Source organism: Sciurus carolinensis, chromosome 3 (genome assembly GCF_902686445.1).
Source record: "Sciurus carolinensis chromosome 3, mSciCar1.2, whole genome shotgun sequence".
In the NCBI taxonomy this organism is placed as follows: domain Eukaryota; kingdom Metazoa; phylum Chordata; class Mammalia; order Rodentia; family Sciuridae; genus Sciurus; species Sciurus carolinensis.
This window is the reverse complement of record NC_062215.1, coordinates 159,314,792-159,333,990: the sequence shown is the minus strand read 5'-3', so window position 1 is coordinate 159,333,990 and position 19,199 is coordinate 159,314,792. Positions and strand designations below refer to the sequence as shown.

General features: G+C 34.8%; 1 protein-coding gene across 12 annotated transcripts in view; it reads left to right on the top strand.

Moving 5' to 3' along the window:
- Ikzf2 (IKAROS family zinc finger 2) overlaps nucleotides 1-19,199 on the top strand; it is a 154,496-nt gene that overhangs the window by 123,719 nt on the left and 11,578 nt on the right. For all 12 annotated transcript variants that reach the window (XM_047545506.1, XM_047545502.1, XM_047545505.1 and 9 more), the window contains one exon: nucleotides 10,412-10,549. In XM_047545506.1, the coding sequence (XP_047401462.1) occupies nucleotides 10,412-10,549 (138 nt within the window). The remainder of the gene's footprint in view (nucleotides 1-10,411; nucleotides 10,550-19,199) is intronic.

The following is a 19,199-nucleotide window of genomic DNA, read 5'->3' as shown; positions in this document are numbered from 1 at the left end:
TAAACTTCAAAAAATGCTGGAGTTAAAATATTTATTCAAAATAAGTCAAAAAGTCATTTTAGTGATCGAACAAATTAATAAGACAATTAGCATTAAGACCATAATTAATAAGTAGATGAAGTTATTGAATAGATAATTTGAAAGGATGGCATACAAATGGCTAATAAAGTTTTTGTTTATTGTTCAGTTTCACTAATGCAAATTAAAAAGAAACACAAATTATATTGGGTTGCCTAGCACTGAGGTTCCCAGACTTCCTTGGTTCACTGTGACCTTAATATCTTAATAATCTTTCAGGTGTTTTTTAGGCTTAAAAGAAATACCTAACAGTTTCATTTAATAAGTAGTCAAGTCCTAACAACTTACTAGGTATTTGTATTCTAACAGCCTTTTGCCATTTTTTAAAAAAAAAAATTGAAAAACAAAATGATATTTTTATTTCATTCTTAAATAGCCAAGATTACTTAAAAGTGAGACCATATTCCTTGGGCACTGTACAACGCCCCAAACCTTGGAAATAGTTTGTACATTGCCACTTATTTCTTATTCCATGTTGATTTTTACATAGTACTTGCATTGTACTATAGCAACAGTTAAAACCTATCTTCACAAAAATACATCATTATAAAGAATGTAGTATGCTGTGGTGTTGAAACTGAGCAAGTAGCTTTTCGATATCTGAAAGGTGTTTATTATTATTATTTCCCTCAAGTATGGAAAGTATCTTATGTTCTCTACCTAGGAATTTGTTTTAGCACCCGAAGTTCCTTGTTTTGACATAGACTTAGCATGTTAGCAGAGAATTTACTATTTTAGTGGGAGTATTCTGTTAATGACAGTATGGTAAAATGGTTCTCTCATATACCTCTCGTGTGAATATTAATTTGCAAGACCTTTTCGAGTCAGCAGTATAGCAATAGAGATTAAAAGCTTCAAATTTGCTGGGAGTGTAATCCCAGTGGCTCAGGAGGCTGAAGCAGAAGGATGACAACTTGGTGAGGCCCTCAGCAACTTAGGGAGACCCTGTCTCAAAATAAGAAACAAAAAGAAGGGCTGGGGATGTGACTCAGTGGTTAAGTGCCCCTGCATTCAATCCCTGGCACAAAAAAAAAAAAATGTATCTTTATATTTTTCTTACCACAAAATCCATACCATAAAACAGATCACTAACTCAAACAGTATAACTTATGGTTAAAAACAAAAAATTAAATGTTGGTTGTGCCATATGTTAATGCTCATCTTTCTTCAGATTAATTTATAATTCTATAAGCAATTATGAAGTAAAATGAAATATTAAAAGCCCATTTTTAGAAAGTAGGTACACTTAATTTTATTAAAGGAAAAGAAATATAATATATGCATAGTGCTCTGGTACTGATTTTTTTGTGTCATGAAAAATGGTAAATACATTTTCTGTATATGGATGTTTCTTTGTATGTTTCTATATGTGTGTAAACATACATACATCTATATAAAGAATAAAATATTTACCAAATATATTAGTACTATTGTAATTTGTTTTATAGGTTCACTAGGAAAACTCTTGAAGTGACCTATTTCAAGAAAATATAAGTGAACAAGGCTGACATGACTTGGTTGTGCTATATATCTTCATAACACCTTATGAACTTATGGTAAACACTTCCTGTTTCAGTATTCTTTATGGTCATTTGACTTTCTCTTCTGGGTAGTTATGTGGGCACTCTTGGAGTACAGGGATAGCTATTTCTTATTTCTAATTCTAATTCCTTCTAAAGACAGGAAAAATAATAGTAAATGCTAGCATTTTTTTTTTCCTAATTGAATAGTTGTCAGGATCATGAAGTGTTTTTGTTTTGTTTTGTTTTCTAAAATGTCAATGTGTACCTTATTCCTCAGGTCAATAGTTTGTATCTACGTTTCTGACAGATCATATCTTCATTTTTTAGATTTGTTCTAATTAGTTATACCTGACTGTAGACTGCATTTCAATTTTTGTTAATGTAAGATTTTTGCTAGGGGTAGTATGTCAAAGAAAAGACTGCACATTAATTTTTAAGAGAGGGAGAACACTGACCTTGCCATTTTCCGTGTCTTAGAATCTTTGGTATCATAACATAGCTTCTTAGAATTATATTCATAAGAAACCTTATTTCAGTTACCTGAGCAATAGTGACACAGCTTGATTTCTTGGTATTTAAATCAATTAAAAACAACTTTTGCTTCCAACAGTGATGAAATATTGGGGACCAGAATATACCCATCCACTTTAAACAACTAGAATATTGAACAAAATATAGTAAGTGAACTTTAGATAATAACAGTAGGCAGTGCAGGCTTTGATCCTTGCAAGAGAAAAAACAAAGGTGATGAGTCCTAGGATTGCCTTACCTCACTTCATGGATGCAGTTTTCAGGTGACAGCTCAGAGAGAACAAACCCAAGTCAGATAGTCTAGCTGAATTGAGCAGACAGAGATCAGAGTCCAGGGAGACCAACGTGCTTAGAGTAAGCAGAGTATAACATAGAACTGAGCTGCACAGAAACAGCTTTCAGTTTTTCTAATGGCTCCCCTTGACTCTAGCTGAAGAGGGATCTACTTACGTGTATAAGGTAACTATCCAAAGCAGGGGAGGAGAAAAGCTAGGAAGCAGAAGATCATACACTTCCTGGAGATAATGCAAGTTTAGGAATAGTTATTTCTCACCAAAGTAGAAAGACCTTATAATATTCAGGGCATTGAGTAAAGTCCTTAGAGGGGCTAAAGTAGCTCTTTAGAGTATGCTCTGGACCTGTGTTAAAGCATAAAAGCAAACTTCAAAAGGATCAAATTGATTGCAGCAATGTAACTGCATACTGGAACAGGTCAACCACATTTTAAAGAAATACAACAAAATTTAAAACCCACTAATGCAGCATTCATAATATCCAACATTTCATTAAAATTAAAGACATGTAAAAAGACAGAAAATAATTAGGAGAATAATTCTTCAATAGAAATAGATCCAGAAATTACCATAACGATGGAATTAGCAAATTTGGTAAAATAGCCATTATAAATATGGCCTCTGTGTTCACAGAGATAAGGAAAATATCAACATGGTAAGAGTAGAAGTAGGGTTGAGAGACAAATGTATAGCATTAAGTGCCTGTATTTGGAATGAAGAAAAAACTGAAACTAATGACCTATACTTCATTCTTAAAAAATTACAAAAAGAGGAACAAGTGAAAGCCAAAGCGTCTAAAGGAAGAAATAATGGTAAAGACAGAGATCATTAGGCAAATAATGGTAAAAAGTCAATGAAAACAAAGATTGATTCTAAGAAAAGATCAATAAAAAGAGAGAACACAGCCAGCACACTGTGCATGCCTCTAATCTCAGATACTCTGGAGACTGAGGTAGGTGGATCAGAAATTCTTGACCTAGCTTTGGCAAGTTAGCAAGACCCTGTCTCAAAATAAAAAGGGATGGGGATGTAGCCCAGCAGTAGAGCACCACTGGATTCAATCCCTAGTACCTAACTGAATGTACGAATATATGATTTACCAAAATCCAAGATGGAAATAGAACATCATTTTAAATCCTAAGGGCATTGGAAGCATATTGCAGAAATATTATGAACAATTTTATGTCATTACATTCATGTAGATCCACTGAGTAAATTTCTTAAAAGATAGAAATTATCAAAGCTTACTCATGAAGAAATAGATAATTTAAGTAGACATATTTATTCCAGGAATTGAAATTGAAATTTAACACCTTTCAACACAGTAAAGTCCAGATGAGTACACTGGTAAATTCTGTCAAACATTTAGTGAAAAACATAATTTAGGGAAAACACTTAAGAAACAAATTCTTCCAGAGAATAGAAGAGGGAAGAGTGCTTCCAAATGAGTTTCATGAGTTTGATGTTACCCTGATAACAAATTGAAGACATTACCAAAAAATGAAAACTGTATCACAGTAACCCTATTGGACATAGATGTAAAAATCCTTAATAAACATTTACAAATTGAGCCTATAAATATATAAAGAGGAAAATATATCATAACCAAGTAATTTATCCCAGTTGGTTTAACACTGACAATAATCATTCAATGTAATTAATTATTTGTATTAACAAAGACAAAAACCAAAAAAAGTATAATCATCTTCATAGTTGCAGAAAGAGCATTTGACTTAATTCAGCATTTATGTACAATAAAAATTCTCAGTGATAGAATAGAAAGGAGCTTCCTCAACATGATTAAGGTTAAGATGTATGAAAAACTTCTATCTGATATCATGCTAGTAATAAAGTGATAAAATTTACCCTTAAGACCAGGAACAAGGCAAGAATGTCTCCGCTTCTGTTAGCATCATACTGAGAGTCTTAGGTACTATGTAGTAACACAAGAGGAGGAAGACATACAGATGGAAAGAAATACGTAAAGCAGTCTTTAATTCTAGATAAGTTCAACTATATGGAAGTACCAAGGAGTTTACCAAAACATTTCATTAAGGCTTCAAAATGCAAGGAAAATACAAAAACAGATGTACAGATATCTGTTCTACATATTGAGAAGAAATTGAGTGTATTTCTAGATAAGAATGAACAATTTAAAATTCTACAAACAGTGCAAAAACTAAATATCCCAACTTTTTAAAAGAATAATGTTAAGGCTCCTATACCATATACCATGTAAGTTGAAATAGTCACAGACTGTGACTACAATAATTTGTACATTGTGTGTATATTTATGTTCTCTGTGTACCACATATTTTGCAATACCGTCAATATATAAATGTATGTACACATGTTGTCATTTCTTGAGAGGTAAAGGACAAGCATCTAAATTACAGACCCTAGACTAAACACACAGCACACATGTTTCAGAAATTTAAGAACATCAAGGACAAAGAGAAGATGCTGACAGCTTTCAGATGAGCAGCCCACATATTAAGCTACATTTGCATCAGATTTTATAAAAGAAATGGTACATTAGTAGCTCAGCAGAACAAAGCTTTCAGAATGTTAAGAGAAATTGATTTCCAGCCAAGAAATTCTATGCCCAAGAAAGAGATTAAAATATGGGATTCAGGCAATCAAGGAAACCAGTCATGGGGGAGTAAAGGGCAGTCTCAGGACAAAAATTGTGTAATAAATCATAAGTACCATCACTTCCAATAGGAGCAGGTAGAGCAGATGGCTGTGACAAGGCAAGAAGGGAGTAGAGGTGGCACAGACCTGAGGCAGTGAGACCTTTGAGTGCTTAGAACAGTTATTAATAAATGCGAGAACATTTTGGGGAGGGAAAAGTAGCACTAGGTACAGAAACACAAGCAAAAGTAAAAAATGAGACAATTATTAACAAGGAAAAATTGAAAGTTGCACCAAAAAGGAAATGTAATAACTGTTAAGTCAAGTAGTATATTATGATTAATATTTCTATTAATAATGGAAATGTCCATTTTTGTCCTATTAATCAGAAATTGTTATATAACTGCTGAAGGAAAAGGAGAATTGAGAGGATGTTTGTAAGAGAGCTGAATCCTTAATTACCAGGACAGAAAGGCAATATATTATCTCAAAACCTGATGAATAAAGAAACACTTATATATTAGTTAGAAATATAATCACTACAAGGAGTTGAAATGGTTGCTTTGGGGGATAATTAGATTGTTGGAAGCCATACAGGAAGGAGAGTATGCATTTCATTGGGTTTTTTCCAAATATGGACATATATAACTGTGATTTAAAAAAAAAAAAAGAAAAATAATCATTAGATTAAAAAAGAAAATGACTGAGAATACTAACCAAAGTAAGTAATTCCACATTACCATAATTCTATAATCTGGAAGAAAATTGTTACCTCATAGCAAGAAAAACATATCATTTCATAATAGGAAAAGGTTCAAGATATATTGTTCAACAAAATAAGCAAATTATAAAATAGAGTATATAAGATAACCCAGTTTTGTAATAAAATTTATCTTTGCATGTATAGAAAAATTCAAGAGGGCTAGGGATGTAGTTCAGTGTAAAGCACTTGATTGGTATGCGTGAGTCCTTGGTTTCAATCCCTAGAACCACAATAAATAAATAAATGTCATCAACCAGTAAGTCTTTTAAAAAAATTCAAGAGGATAACCAGAAATGCCAAATGGTTATTTCTGAATGATATGATTATGAATGATTTCTTGATAAATTTTTTAAAACTTTATATGAGTGTATTGCTTTTGAAATTGGAAAATGATGTAAGAAAAAATGATGAGATAAAACTAAAGAGTTACCAAATAATGTCATCCTTGAAAAGTCCATTTATTAGTTCTTTCTATGAACAAGGCACCATACTAAACTCTTTGGAGGCTACAAAGGTATACAAGAGTTTTTAATTTCTCAAGAAGCTCACAGTTTTGTATAGGAGATAAAAATGACCATATAAATGCAATGCATAAAAGACACAAATAATATAAGGAAGATTAAAAGTATCCTAAGTGTGAGGGGCCAAAACAATCACAGTTCTAGTAAGAAAGATCAGTTTTGAATAGAAGTGTATTCAAGAGATTGTTGTGGAAGGAAGGATAAGACTTGAAGAGGCAGAAATTCAAAAACAAACAACACCAAAAAAAACCACAAGACTCAGAAGTGTTAAGTGCAAGACCAAATTGTGTAAGATGCTGAAAACTATATAAAGCTGTTCAATAGAAGTTTACCTCAATGTTGTTCAAGAGGGGTTAAAATAATACACACAGGAAGAGGAAACCCTATGTGAAACATCCTATACTAGGCCAGATTAGGTAATAGAAATTAAAGGAAGGGATAACCTTGAAAAACACAGAAGCGTTGAGTACAAAGAATTAGCAATTATTTGGAAGTGAGAAAATAGAAGGCAACAAAAGTGATCATATTATTATGAATCTGGATTATTTGACCAGTGATTACGCTAACACGAAAGGCTATGAGAATGAGGGAGTTTTTCAAAGAAAGATAACTGTAGATATCTGTATGTTAGATTTGATTTCAGGGGAATATCCATGAGGTGATGCTTCAAAGGCAATTGGTAATATAGATTTGAACTTCAGTTAGTCATTCAGCAAATAAGTATTGTGTCCTACAATTAATAATAACTATGATAAACATTATCAGTTCTTAAGTAAAATATCATCTTTGTTCTTATGTAACTCCTCATTTGTACTACGAAAAAAATAGATATCAACTGGATAATTACAATGCACCAGTCATGCCGTGTATCAAAACAGATGTCTGTGTTATGTGGAAGGGATTCTCAAGATCATGAACAGTTTAAATGGCTAGCAGGAGTTCACAGACACAGGAAATTATTCCAGGTATGATGTGGATATTTCATAGAAATGAAGACTTAATCTAGAGAGCAAAGAGGAAGAATATTATACCAAGAACAAAATCTGGAAGAACATGTTTGTCTACAAGTTGGGAAGAGGTTGAGAAGCCCGTGAAGGCCAGCACAGAATTCAATCCTAGAAACAAAGAGGAGATTCAAGGCACAAGTTGGTTTGATAGCAACTGAGAGATTAGGAAGGTTTAGAATTGCTAAAAGTCCACTGGATTTAGTAATTAAGAAGCTATTGACTTTTCCAAAACATTTCAATAATATCAGAATGACAGTGTTTTACAATAACCATTATAAAAACAGAAGTTAAAAAAAAAAAAAAACAAATTACAGCACAGTCCTCCCCTATGAATATAAATGTTATATTTGTTGAAAAATTTACATGTATTTCCTTACAAATTACAGATGAAATCCTAATTTGCAGATAAACCCATCATATAGAGAGAGTATCTCCATGGACATGATTTTTAAGAAATAATATCAAGGAACTGATAGGAAATGATCTTGTGAGGATAGTTGCGCCATTGCATTTGGCAGGGATTGTAGATGACGTTTGAAAATTTCAAAAGAGTAGTCAGGCAGAATGTGGACTTTAAGGGAAAATAGATGATAGAAGTTCTTAGAAATTCTGAAATGCTGCTGCTCCACCCACCCCCACGCCAATTTTCTGACTACTACTTTTCCTTCATTTTTTTACCCTAAATGCCCCTATCTCTGACAGTTTCCTGTTCAAACTTTTCAAACTAAATAGGTTCCCCATATCTCACTAGCACATCATTCATTTGTTCCATAGAACTGAGAACCGATGGTAATCTGTAGTACATTGTTTGTGTATTTATTGTCTGTCTTCCTCACCAGATTGTCATTTACATAAGATTAGGCGTCTTGAGAATTTGTTCTCCACCTTGCATTTTAAAGCCTCACCAGAATGTTACTACAATTCAAATATGTAGTGAATGAACGAGAGGTAGGAAGAAAAGGTAGAATGTTCCCAAAGCAGATTTCTTGGAGATTGAATATTATAAGGCTTGTCAAAGTTCAACATGTCACCTCATATTTGAGTTGTTTGAGTAACACAAAAATGAAGAGGTGAGAAAATTGAGGTCATATCTTTAGAACATTTGCTCAGGTCCCTATTGAACTCACTAAGAACTTAGAGAGGATGAAGAGAAAGAAGTGCTGTTTCAAAACACATCCGTGACCAAATGGAAGAAGTAGTAAAGTAGATGGGTAGGTAGAAAATGCGTTGAGAGCAGTGAAGAGTGTAGTGTCTTTTCCTCCTTGTCAGGTGAGTCATGAGTCTGCCCTGTTAGGAAGCAAGAGAAACAATGGAGCCATGTTTTAATTCAACTGAGAAGCCATAAAGGTTCTGACTGAAATAAGAGGAGGAAAAGTATAGGAGGACATGCTCACAGCACAACAGAGGCAGAGTTAAGATGAGGTGACAGGACTAACCACTATTAGCCACAATATAAGTGCTTATTATTAATCGATTAATAGACATATTAGGTGTAAATTCATCACTCTTTCTAGAAAATAATGAATAATGCTACTAGCAAACAGGAGCTTTTTGTTAATAGTTTCATGTCTTGGACTACAATTACACATAAATATATTTATATTATTACACTGTTTTGACCAAAAATATTTTCTTGTGTTTTTGAATATTCTCATATGTAGTGCTATAAATTCTGCACAATAGTCACACCTACCTAACAGAAATGATTGGTTCTGAAAAATACTTTGCCTCGTATTTTTTAAAATGACTAACATGCCTTAAATAGCTTTTGTTTAAGACAATTTACCAAAAATTATATGATTATGAAATAACTTATTTTGTGCATATCTCAGATACAACCCAAGGATTTGGTTTGGTTTTTAATAATCAGTGCAGTGAAACCTTCAGGTAGTCTTGAGTACTTTGCCTTGTTCCACTATCTTAGTTTCTCTTGTGACCAGTTTCATCACCCAGGTTTGTAAGGTGACTGGAGTTAAGGATGCTATCTTCTGTCATGAAAGAGTTGCCTGTCTATTCTCTTGGCAAAACTCAGATTCCTATGGGAGTCCAATGAGAGATGAGGCCTGATTAACATTGTGTTTTATGTCTGAGGGCTTTGGCACAGACCACCTGGCGTTTTTGTTGCTCTGTATTCATTTAAAACTAAGAATACTAGGAATCAGAGCGCTCTGTGAAATCCTCATGAATAATCATACATTATAGCTTGCCTCTTTCTATAGAGGTTGTTTTTAATCAATTTTATAAAGTTTTGTACAGGAATGTCACCATACATATTTTAATAGCTGTACTGAGACAGTGGCTCCCTGGCTATTAGGGGAGAATTCATTTCCCAAATGTGAAATGTTTTAGAAAATATCACTGTCATTGTAATTAAATATTTAGGTCTTCCATAGTTACTGTTAATAATCCTGACCCCAGCACCTACTGCGTAATTCTTGGTATTATAAAAGCAGTGCTAATGGGGAAGAATATACTTATCTACTTTAAAGTTTTACATGTGTGAATTGTCATTACTAAGGTGGAAAGAAAAAAGAAACTACTTTTAGCTGTACTTTTTTCTCACCATTTGAATCTTTTTAATCTTCTTGGTACCCATGAATAATCTTTTTATATAAACCATGACATTTTAAGTTGTTGCCTTTTAGTTTTTCTTCAGAAAAATTTCCTACTCTTGCAAAAAAAAAAAAGAATCTGTCTAGGATACTCCTGATTTGTATTTTGAATGAGTCAAAGCTGACATAATTGTGTAAGCATAAATGTGTTTAGAGTCAGATAACATGAAAATTGATCATCAGTCCCACAGAGTCGGGAATACAGTCAGAACGTGAGTTTGATTCAGTATTTCCCCTATTGCTGAAGGTACCAGCCGCCTGTCTTCTTAATGTATTTTAGTCTTAGTAGAAATTTATTATCTTTTCTTGCCTAAATTGGAATGTGGGAGGAGAAAGAGATATGTCTGAAAAGCATATAAATGCTCCCTCCAAACTGTCAAAAGTTAGCTGTTAATTTCGCTTTGGATGTGGATGAGACTGACAGCACCCTAACCTCGTTCTCTTCGCAGTGGGTAAACCTCACAAGTGCAACTACTGTGGACGGAGCTACAAGCAACGCAGTTCACTGGAGGAGCACAAGGAACGCTGCCACAACTATCTCCAGAATGTCAGCATGGAGGCTGCTGGGCAGGTCATGAGTCACCATGGTGGGTAGAACAGGGTCACGATTTCATTCCCTCCTCTACTCCTTGTGTACCCTTGAACATGAAGATAGACTCTTGCTCTGTTTCAATTTTAGATCATATTACCTTTTATAGGATTATCTTTTTAAACCCCTGAAATGAGCTGAGCTTTGGGATACATTGATACAGTGCAAACAAGCTATACTTACTTTTTAGACTACACCCAAATTATGGCTGATAATGTTTGAATTCATGTAACAATGGCAGCCAGTCTTTAATACACCAAAGGAAGCTATGGTTTTCTCTTGAACTTCTCTAGCCAAATGTTAGTGATGATTCCATATAAGTCTGTAGGTCTCCAGAAAGAATGAATTGGTTATTTGCATTACTTCTTCTGTTGGGTAAATGTTTAGTGATATAATTTGAAATTTCTCCGATCTATCTTACAATTAATCTGAGAAATTACTAATTTTGCTTTCATGTGTGTGAAAAATTATTTAGACTCAACTTAGATACCCTCACCTCCTGAAAAACATTCTCTAAGCAAAACATAATTATCTCCACAATACACAGTGGCAGGAAAGTAGTTCCTAAGACTGATCAATTCATAATTAAATTCCCAAAAATTCAATTTTAATGTCAGTTTTACAAAGGGAAGTAATGGATTTCTATTCTTTGGATTTCTATTTTCTGCCTTGTCTTACTAATTATATTTTTATGCTGACTGATTTTATTATTCATATGAATTCAAAAATCTTAACTTTTTGGTGTATTTATATCCTGTATTTAAGAATGGTTGACTGATATTGAATGGTATAGTTTTCTTCAGTCACATTTAAAGTACAAATATTCATTTATTGACTTTGATATATAGTACCTCGAGGATCATTTATGGGGTTTTTTGGGTTTACGTGTTTATGTGTGTTATGGGGTTGTAATTATTAGATAGTAATTATTTGTTGTTGAATTGGGAATTAAAACTTTAAATGTTCGTTGTTATTTTAAATAATTTAACTATTTCCTTATATTAAGAATAGGTTTTATAATCTAAAGAATCTGATTTAATTCCATTCATTGTTATGATTGAGTCTACTTATTTTTATATTATCATTATTAACTAACATTTTTGTTTGTATTTCAATGCTTAGTAAATTTGGTATTGCAAGCTTTATTGCCTGAGAGTGTGAACATGACATAGGGCCCACAGCACAGAGGTTATAAAATGGTAGGCCTTGAAATTCACTCAGCCTGGTCTGGTGTTGTGGTGTCTTGAGTGTGTGATTCATAGGCTTGGTGTAAGAACTAAATGGGATCAGATGTACAGTAAATATCCCCCAAATAATTCATACATTTTAGGGCATTCAATACTAAGAAACAGAAATGTGTCCTCCCCTATAAAGTTGTTAACTTACCACTGTTAAGTAGTGTAGGTGTCCTTGGCCTCCTTAGAACACTGTTTTTGTTTTTAGGGTTGCTTAAGTCAAGGAGCTGATGGAGACTGGGAGCATTCCAGAGCTTCCCAGAAATCCCGTATGGCATCACTACTACTTTTTCTATGTTTTCTACTATAGTTATAACATTTGATTGGAATAACATGTAAATTCTATTAATTAACTTTTTCCATTCAGTTATTTATGAAACTCCACATGGCACGCATACCCAAATAATCAACATAGTTTCTCCTAAGAAACTTTATATTATTGAGGAAAGTAAGGTATAAATAAATAATTATAAGCGACATTTTAGCACATTAAACTGTCATAGAATTAGTAGTGACAAAAAGTTAAATAAGTATATTTTGGGAAGAAAAAAAGACAACTTATAAACAGCTGGGGCTTCAGTATTGCCCTTTATGTCCCAGATTTCTCGATCCTTGTCAGGCACAGGTCCTTTATAGGTGTTGCCGGAGCTGGAACAGAGGGGGACAAGTGGGACAGAGATGGAGGGAAAGCCAAAGGAGAAGTAGAGGAGGAGGGTAATTCTTGATGTCATGTATAAACTTGAATATTTGTTCTTAAATACTAAATACCATTTTAACCACATTAGCCATAGTATTAATGCCATTTTATACCATACTTTTTCTAGGTTTGTTGTAACAGTACTTTGGAGTCATCGTTATCTCCTTTTTCTTTTATTACTGTGCTTAATAGAAAATTGACTTTATGAGGCAGGAGTTGAGAAATCTGTAAGAGAGAAAACTGTAGGTAAGATACCACAGGAGTTTACCCATTAATCTTGTCACACTCACACACATAGCTTGGCAAAGGTCTTCTGTTAAACAGCCACAATAAAATTCATATTTATCCTCTTCCCTCTCCTCCTTTCCTGCTATATATTATCTACCTCTTTTCTTTTTTTTTGTTTTTTGTTTGTTTTTTTTTGTTTTTCTTAGAAAGCTTTTTTTAAATTTTTTAAATTTTTCTATTTTTATTTTTTTTTATTATTTTATTGTAAACAAATGGTATACATGTTGTTTCTCTGTTTGTACATGGCGTAAAGGCATACCATTTGTGTAATCATAAATTTACATAGGGTAATGCTGTTTGATTCATTTTGCTATTTTTTCCCTTCCCCCCACCCCTCCCACCCCTCTTTTCCCTCTATACAGTTCTTCCTTCCTCCATTCTTGCCCCCCTCCCTAACCCTAACTCTAACCCTAACACTAACCCCTCCCACCCCCCATTATGTGTCATCATCCACTTATTAGTGATATCATTCATCCTTTGGTTTTTTGAGATTGGCTTATCTCACTTAGCATGATATTCTCCAATTTCATCCATTTGCCTGCAAATGCCATAATTTTATCATTCTTTATGACTGAGTAATATTCCATTGTATATATATACCACAGTTTCTTTATCCATTCATCCATTGAAGGACATCTAGGTTGGTTCCACAATCTGGCTATTGTGAACTGAGCAGCTATGAACATTGATGTGGCTGTATCTCTGTAATATGCTGATTTTAAGTCCTTTGGGTATAGGCCAAGGAGTGGGATAGCTGGGTCAAATGGTGGTTCCATTCCAAGTTTTCTAAGGAGTCTCCACACTGCTTTCCAGAGTGGCTGCACTAATTTGCAGCCCCACCAGCAATATAAGAGTGTACCTTTTTCCCCACATCCTCGCCAACACCTGTTGTTGCTTGTATTCTTGATAATCGCCATTCTAATTGGGGTGAGATGGAATCTTAGGGTAGTTTTGATTTGCATTTCTCTTACTACTAGAGATGTTGAACATTTTTCCATATGTTTGTTGATTGCTTTGTAGATCTTCTTCTGTGAAGTGTCTATTCATTTCCTTAGCCCATTTGTCGATTGGATTATTTGCATTCTTGGTGTAGAGTTTTATGAGTTCTTTATAGATTCTGGAGTTTAGTGCTCTATCTGAAGTATGATTGGCAAAGATTTTCTCCCACTCTGTAGGCTCTTTCTTTGCATTACTGGTAGTTTCCTTTGCTGAGAGAAAGCTTTTTAGTTTGAATCTATCCCAATTATTGATTCTTGCTTTTATTTCTTGTGCTATGGGAGTCCTGTTGAGGAAGTCTGGTCCTAAGCCAACATGTTGAAGCTCTGGACCTACTTTTTCTTCTATAAGATGCACGGTCTCTGGTCTGATTCCGAGGTCCTTAATCCATTTTGAGTTTAGTTTCGTGCATGGTGAGAGATATGGGTTTAGTTTCATTCTGTTGCATATGGATTTCCAATTCTCCCAGCACCATTTGTTGAAGAGGCTATCTTTCCTCCATTGCATATTTTTGGCCCCTTTGTCTAGTATGAGAAAATTGTATTTATTTGGGTTTGTGTCCGTGTCCTCTATTCTGTACCACTGATCCACCTTTCTATTTTGGTACCAATACCATGCCGTTTTTGTTACTATTGCTTAGTAGTAAAACTGGAACAAGGCAGGGATGCCCTCTTTCACCACTTCTTTTCAATATCGTCCTTGAAACTCTAGCCAGAGCAATTAGACAGACCAAAGAAATTAAAGGGATACCAATAGGAAAAGAAGAACTCAAACTATCCCTGTTTGCTGATGATATGATTATATACTTAGAGGAACCAGGAAATTCCACCAGAAAACTTTTAGATCTCATAAGTGAATTCAGTAAAGTAGAAGGATATAAGATCAATGCACATAAATCTAAGGCATTTTTATACATAAGTGATGAATCTTCAGAAAGAGAAATTAGGAAAACTACCCCATTCACAAAAGCATCGAAAAAAATAAAATACTTGGGAATCAATCTCACAAAAGAGGTGAAAGACCTCTACAGTGAGAACTACAGAACACTAAAGAAAGAAATTAAAGAAAACCTCAGAAGATGGAAAGATCTCCCATGTTCTTGGATAGGAAGAATTAATATTGTCAAAATGGCCATACTACCAAAAGTGCTATACAGATTCAATGCAATTCCAATTAAAATCCCAATGATGTACCTTACAGAAATAGAGCAAGAAATTATGAAATTCATCTGGAAGAATAAAAAACCCAGAATATCTAAAGCAATCCTCAGTAGAAAGAGTGAAGCAGGGGGTATCTACCTCTTTTCTTTTCCTTTTAGTGGTAGGAGTTAGGGTTGCCAGTTGGTGTGGTTGCCATTAGGTCTATAAAGGGAATTTTTGTTCATATCTGACCTCTCTCTTCTAAAACAAGTTCATCCCCATATTGGCTCTTCTATTAAGGAAGTGTCTGAAGATGAAGAGGCATTCTTCTACTTCATTCAGAAAACATTTATTGAGGGTCTGCTTGCTGTTTGCCAAGTTCTGTGAAACATTTCGGGGATTTAAAGATAAATGAGCACAATATCCTTTGTATACTTACATTCTGCTAGGAAATACATACATTTTAAAAATAATAAAATGACATGAAGCAAAACTGTTAATGAAGATGTGTTTACAGTTTGGGAACATGGATGTAGGGGTAGCCTGATGGAGAATACAGGAAAACTTCTTACATGACACAGTGTTTGATCTGAGAATGAGAGATGGTTAGAATTGCATGTGTCTGACAGGACACAGGCTGTACATTCCATGCAGAGAAGAGGCAAGAGGCTTGAAGGAATACAAGATCATTAGCAGATTCCTTGACACTGGGTATGATTGGAGCTAAAGGAGTGGTAGGAAATGAGACTGAGGTAGGAGGCCGTGATACAAAAGCAGAGCCTTTTGTACTAATCAAGTATCTATATTTCATAGTGATGGAAAACCACTGGCTAATCAAATGTGTGTCTTTTAAAGACAGATGTCACCAATGCAGAATATAAGACTGAAATCTGCCTGGAGTAGTAGGGGGTGGGAGTGAGGAGAGACTGAAAGTGGTAGTGCCAAGGAAGAGATGAAGAGGCAGTGGCAGGACAAGAGAACCAGAGGAACATTGAAAACATATTTAGGAAGTTGAATAAAAAGTTTTTATAAATGTTGATTGATTTTGAGGAAAGGGGAAGAATTTCATGACTTTTACTTTAGGAAATAAAGATAACAATGAATTGGTTTTGTGGCAGATTATTTATCTTATTTCTATGTTATCTTTATGCTCATTTTTCAAGACCGTTCAGCTTGAAGACAAAGCTTTAAAAAGCAAACTGTGTAATTAATTGCCTTCTTGCCAGAAGACAAAAATCAAAGTGTGAACCAGAAAGTCAGCCAGCTTGAAAGCTATGAATTCATAGATTTGTGCTTTCAATTATTTTGGGAAGGGAGGTTCTTTTTCCCAACCCTGGAGGTATAATTGAGAATCTACAAACTTTCTAGTAAGCTTTTTTCTCTTATTTCCATTGTGCGACATCATTTCCTTTGGTAAGTCATATTGTAAAGATTCATTGAATATTGTCTCACAAAGAAAGTGAAATAAAATGCAATCTCTAAGGCTTTTCCCGGGTATTGGAAGAAACAAATCGGTAAACCAACAGTTAGAGCACTGTGTGGCAAGTGTCATGGGGCATAGAAGACAGGTACCTAAATCAGACTGATTTCTAAGAGGAATTTCCAGGGGGAAGTTATGTTGAGTTAGTTTTGAAAGTTAAAAATAACAAGCTAATGAGTGGAGAGGGGCATTTTATTCAGAGTGAACAGCATATGTGAAGAAACAGAAGTCTAAAAGACCACAGAAGTCTAGGGACCTACTAGGAACTTTGTATGTTTGGAGTCCAGTTTGTAAAGACAAGAGAAGGTAGTGAGAGTAAAGATATATGTTCTGGACCAAACCTGAAGGGCCTGTAGTACTAGACAAAGAATTTTTTACTTTAACCTAAAAAATAGGATTGCATTTATATTTTATTGCTAAAAATGTGGGACACAGATCAGAGGAGTCAAGAAGCACGTAGACCAACCAGGAGATTGTTGCTGTGGTTGAGGTGGACTCCGTGGCCTGGAATATATAGAAAGATTAGGTAATCGAGAGCAACTACAGATGTACCTCTGTGTATGTTTGTAATGAGATGTGGTGAGGAGAAGGTGAGGCATACAACTGGATGAGAGGAAGAAATTTGGGATTTACCACAGGTGTATAGCATGGAGGACAGGATGGTCATAGTGCCATTCTTTGGGATGGAAGTTAGAAAAATAGGTTTGGGCACAAAAGGGAAATCTCAGTTTTTGAACACATCTTTGATAGTCAAGTAAAACTGCCTAGGAGAAATATATACATACACATATATACATATATATCTTGAGCTTTTGAGAGAGATCTGGCTAGGAAATGAAGATATGGTAGCCATCATTATATAGGTAGTAGTGTGAACTAATAGGTTTTAATAAAGTATTTTAATTTATTTTGAGTTGCTATAACAAAACACCTACGGCTAGGTATTTTATAAGGAAAAGATGTTTATTCTGAGTCATGGTTTTGGAGGCTTAAGAGCAGAGCACTGACATCAGCTTCTAGTGAGGGCCTCATGGTATAAAACATCACATGTTGGAGTCATGTATAAGAGAGAAGTCTCATGGTGAGGGAGGAAGCAAGAGAGCCTGGTCTCCTGGGAACTAATCCACTCCTGGGAGACCTAAGCCACTCTGTGAGACCAGCTTTAATCCCTTCACAAGGGCTGTGCCCCAGTGACCTAATCAGCTTCCACTAGGTCCCACCACCTTTCAGTACTATTACATTGTAGACCGAGTTTCTAACACATGTACATATCCAAACCATAGTGTAAGGGAATGCAGATAAATATATTGAGACATCTAGAAGACCAAGAACACACCAGGAGGAATAAAAGAGCAATGAATGTGAGTAAAAACAGGACAGGATCAATATCAGCACTGTTGAATGCTGTCAAGAAAATAACACACAAATGAGAAGTTTTGGTTTTAGATTCAGCAACATGGAGAAAGTTTGTGACAAGATACAAGACATCTTTTTTTGCCTGCCTGACATCCCCTCATTCTCTTGCTAAGAGTTCCATGTTCCTTTAGAGAACTCTCTCCCATTGCATGCATCTGTGGGGGCAGTTGGTGCAGTTCGCAGCCCTCACCTATCCAGGGGTAGACCTGTGACGTAATCTAGGTCCTTCAGTCTGTTTCTTCTTGGAATTTGAATTTTAAGTTAAAACAAAACAAAACAAACAAAAAAATGTGTGTTAGGGCCATTGTGGTGGTGCATGCCTATAATCCCAGCTACTTGGGAGGCTGAGGTAGGAGGATCACAAGTTTGAGGCCAGCCAGGGCAAGTTAACAAAACCCTATATCAAAATAAACTTTTTAAAAGGGCCAGCAATGTTGATCTGTGATAGAGTGTCTGTCTAGCATGCACATGCTCCTGGTTTCCATCCCCAGTACAGAAGGGATACAGAAGGGAGGAAGGGGGGTGGGAGGGAGAAGGGAAAGTAAAAGCTATATTGGGAGTACTATTATGGTTCTACCTTTATGGTTTATCAGTGTGATGAAATAATGATACAATTCTAGCATAACAATAAACAAGGTCAAAGAAGATATTTGATTATGAAGTCTGCTCAAAAAGTAAAGTTAAGATATTGGTATGTTTTTAGCCTAGCTAAATGTCTTACAGTGTGATAGATGCAATTGAAATATCTGAAACCTAAGAGAATTTGTGTTTTAAGCAGTATATATACAGAAACATTCTATCGATTTGCTCCCAGATTCATGAAAGCAAAAAAATCAGATTACATGATTGCATAATTGAGGAAAAGAGTTCTTTTCCATTGACAGATGTTACAAATATGTCAACTGGTTTATAAGATGCTTAAGACACATCTACGAAGAACAGGACAGCATAGTGGTTAAGAGCTCAAGTTCCAGATTCAGACCTCCTAGTAGTAACATTCCCTCCTAACTAGAAGTATACACAGAAGAAATTACTTAAGATAGCCAGATTTTTGTTTCCTCTTCTGTAAAATAAAATAGTAAGAACACCACTTTCTTGGGGTTGTTTAAAGAATTAAATGGATTATTAAGTGTGAAGCCTTAAAATAGTACTTAGCACCTAGTATATATCAGTTATTATTATTCCCAGTATGGTAAAAGAAGATCAGTTTGGACTTTAAGGACTGTTATAAAGAAGAGATTAGACCAGAGCTCTGCCAGAGTCATTGTGTTCAGTTCACATGAGCTTCATTGAACTTGGGACAAATCATCTGAATTGAGGTGGATGTGGTATGGGACAGTTCCCACACCCAGGTTTCGTTTTGAGTGTTAAATATGTGCAAATATGAAAATTCGGGG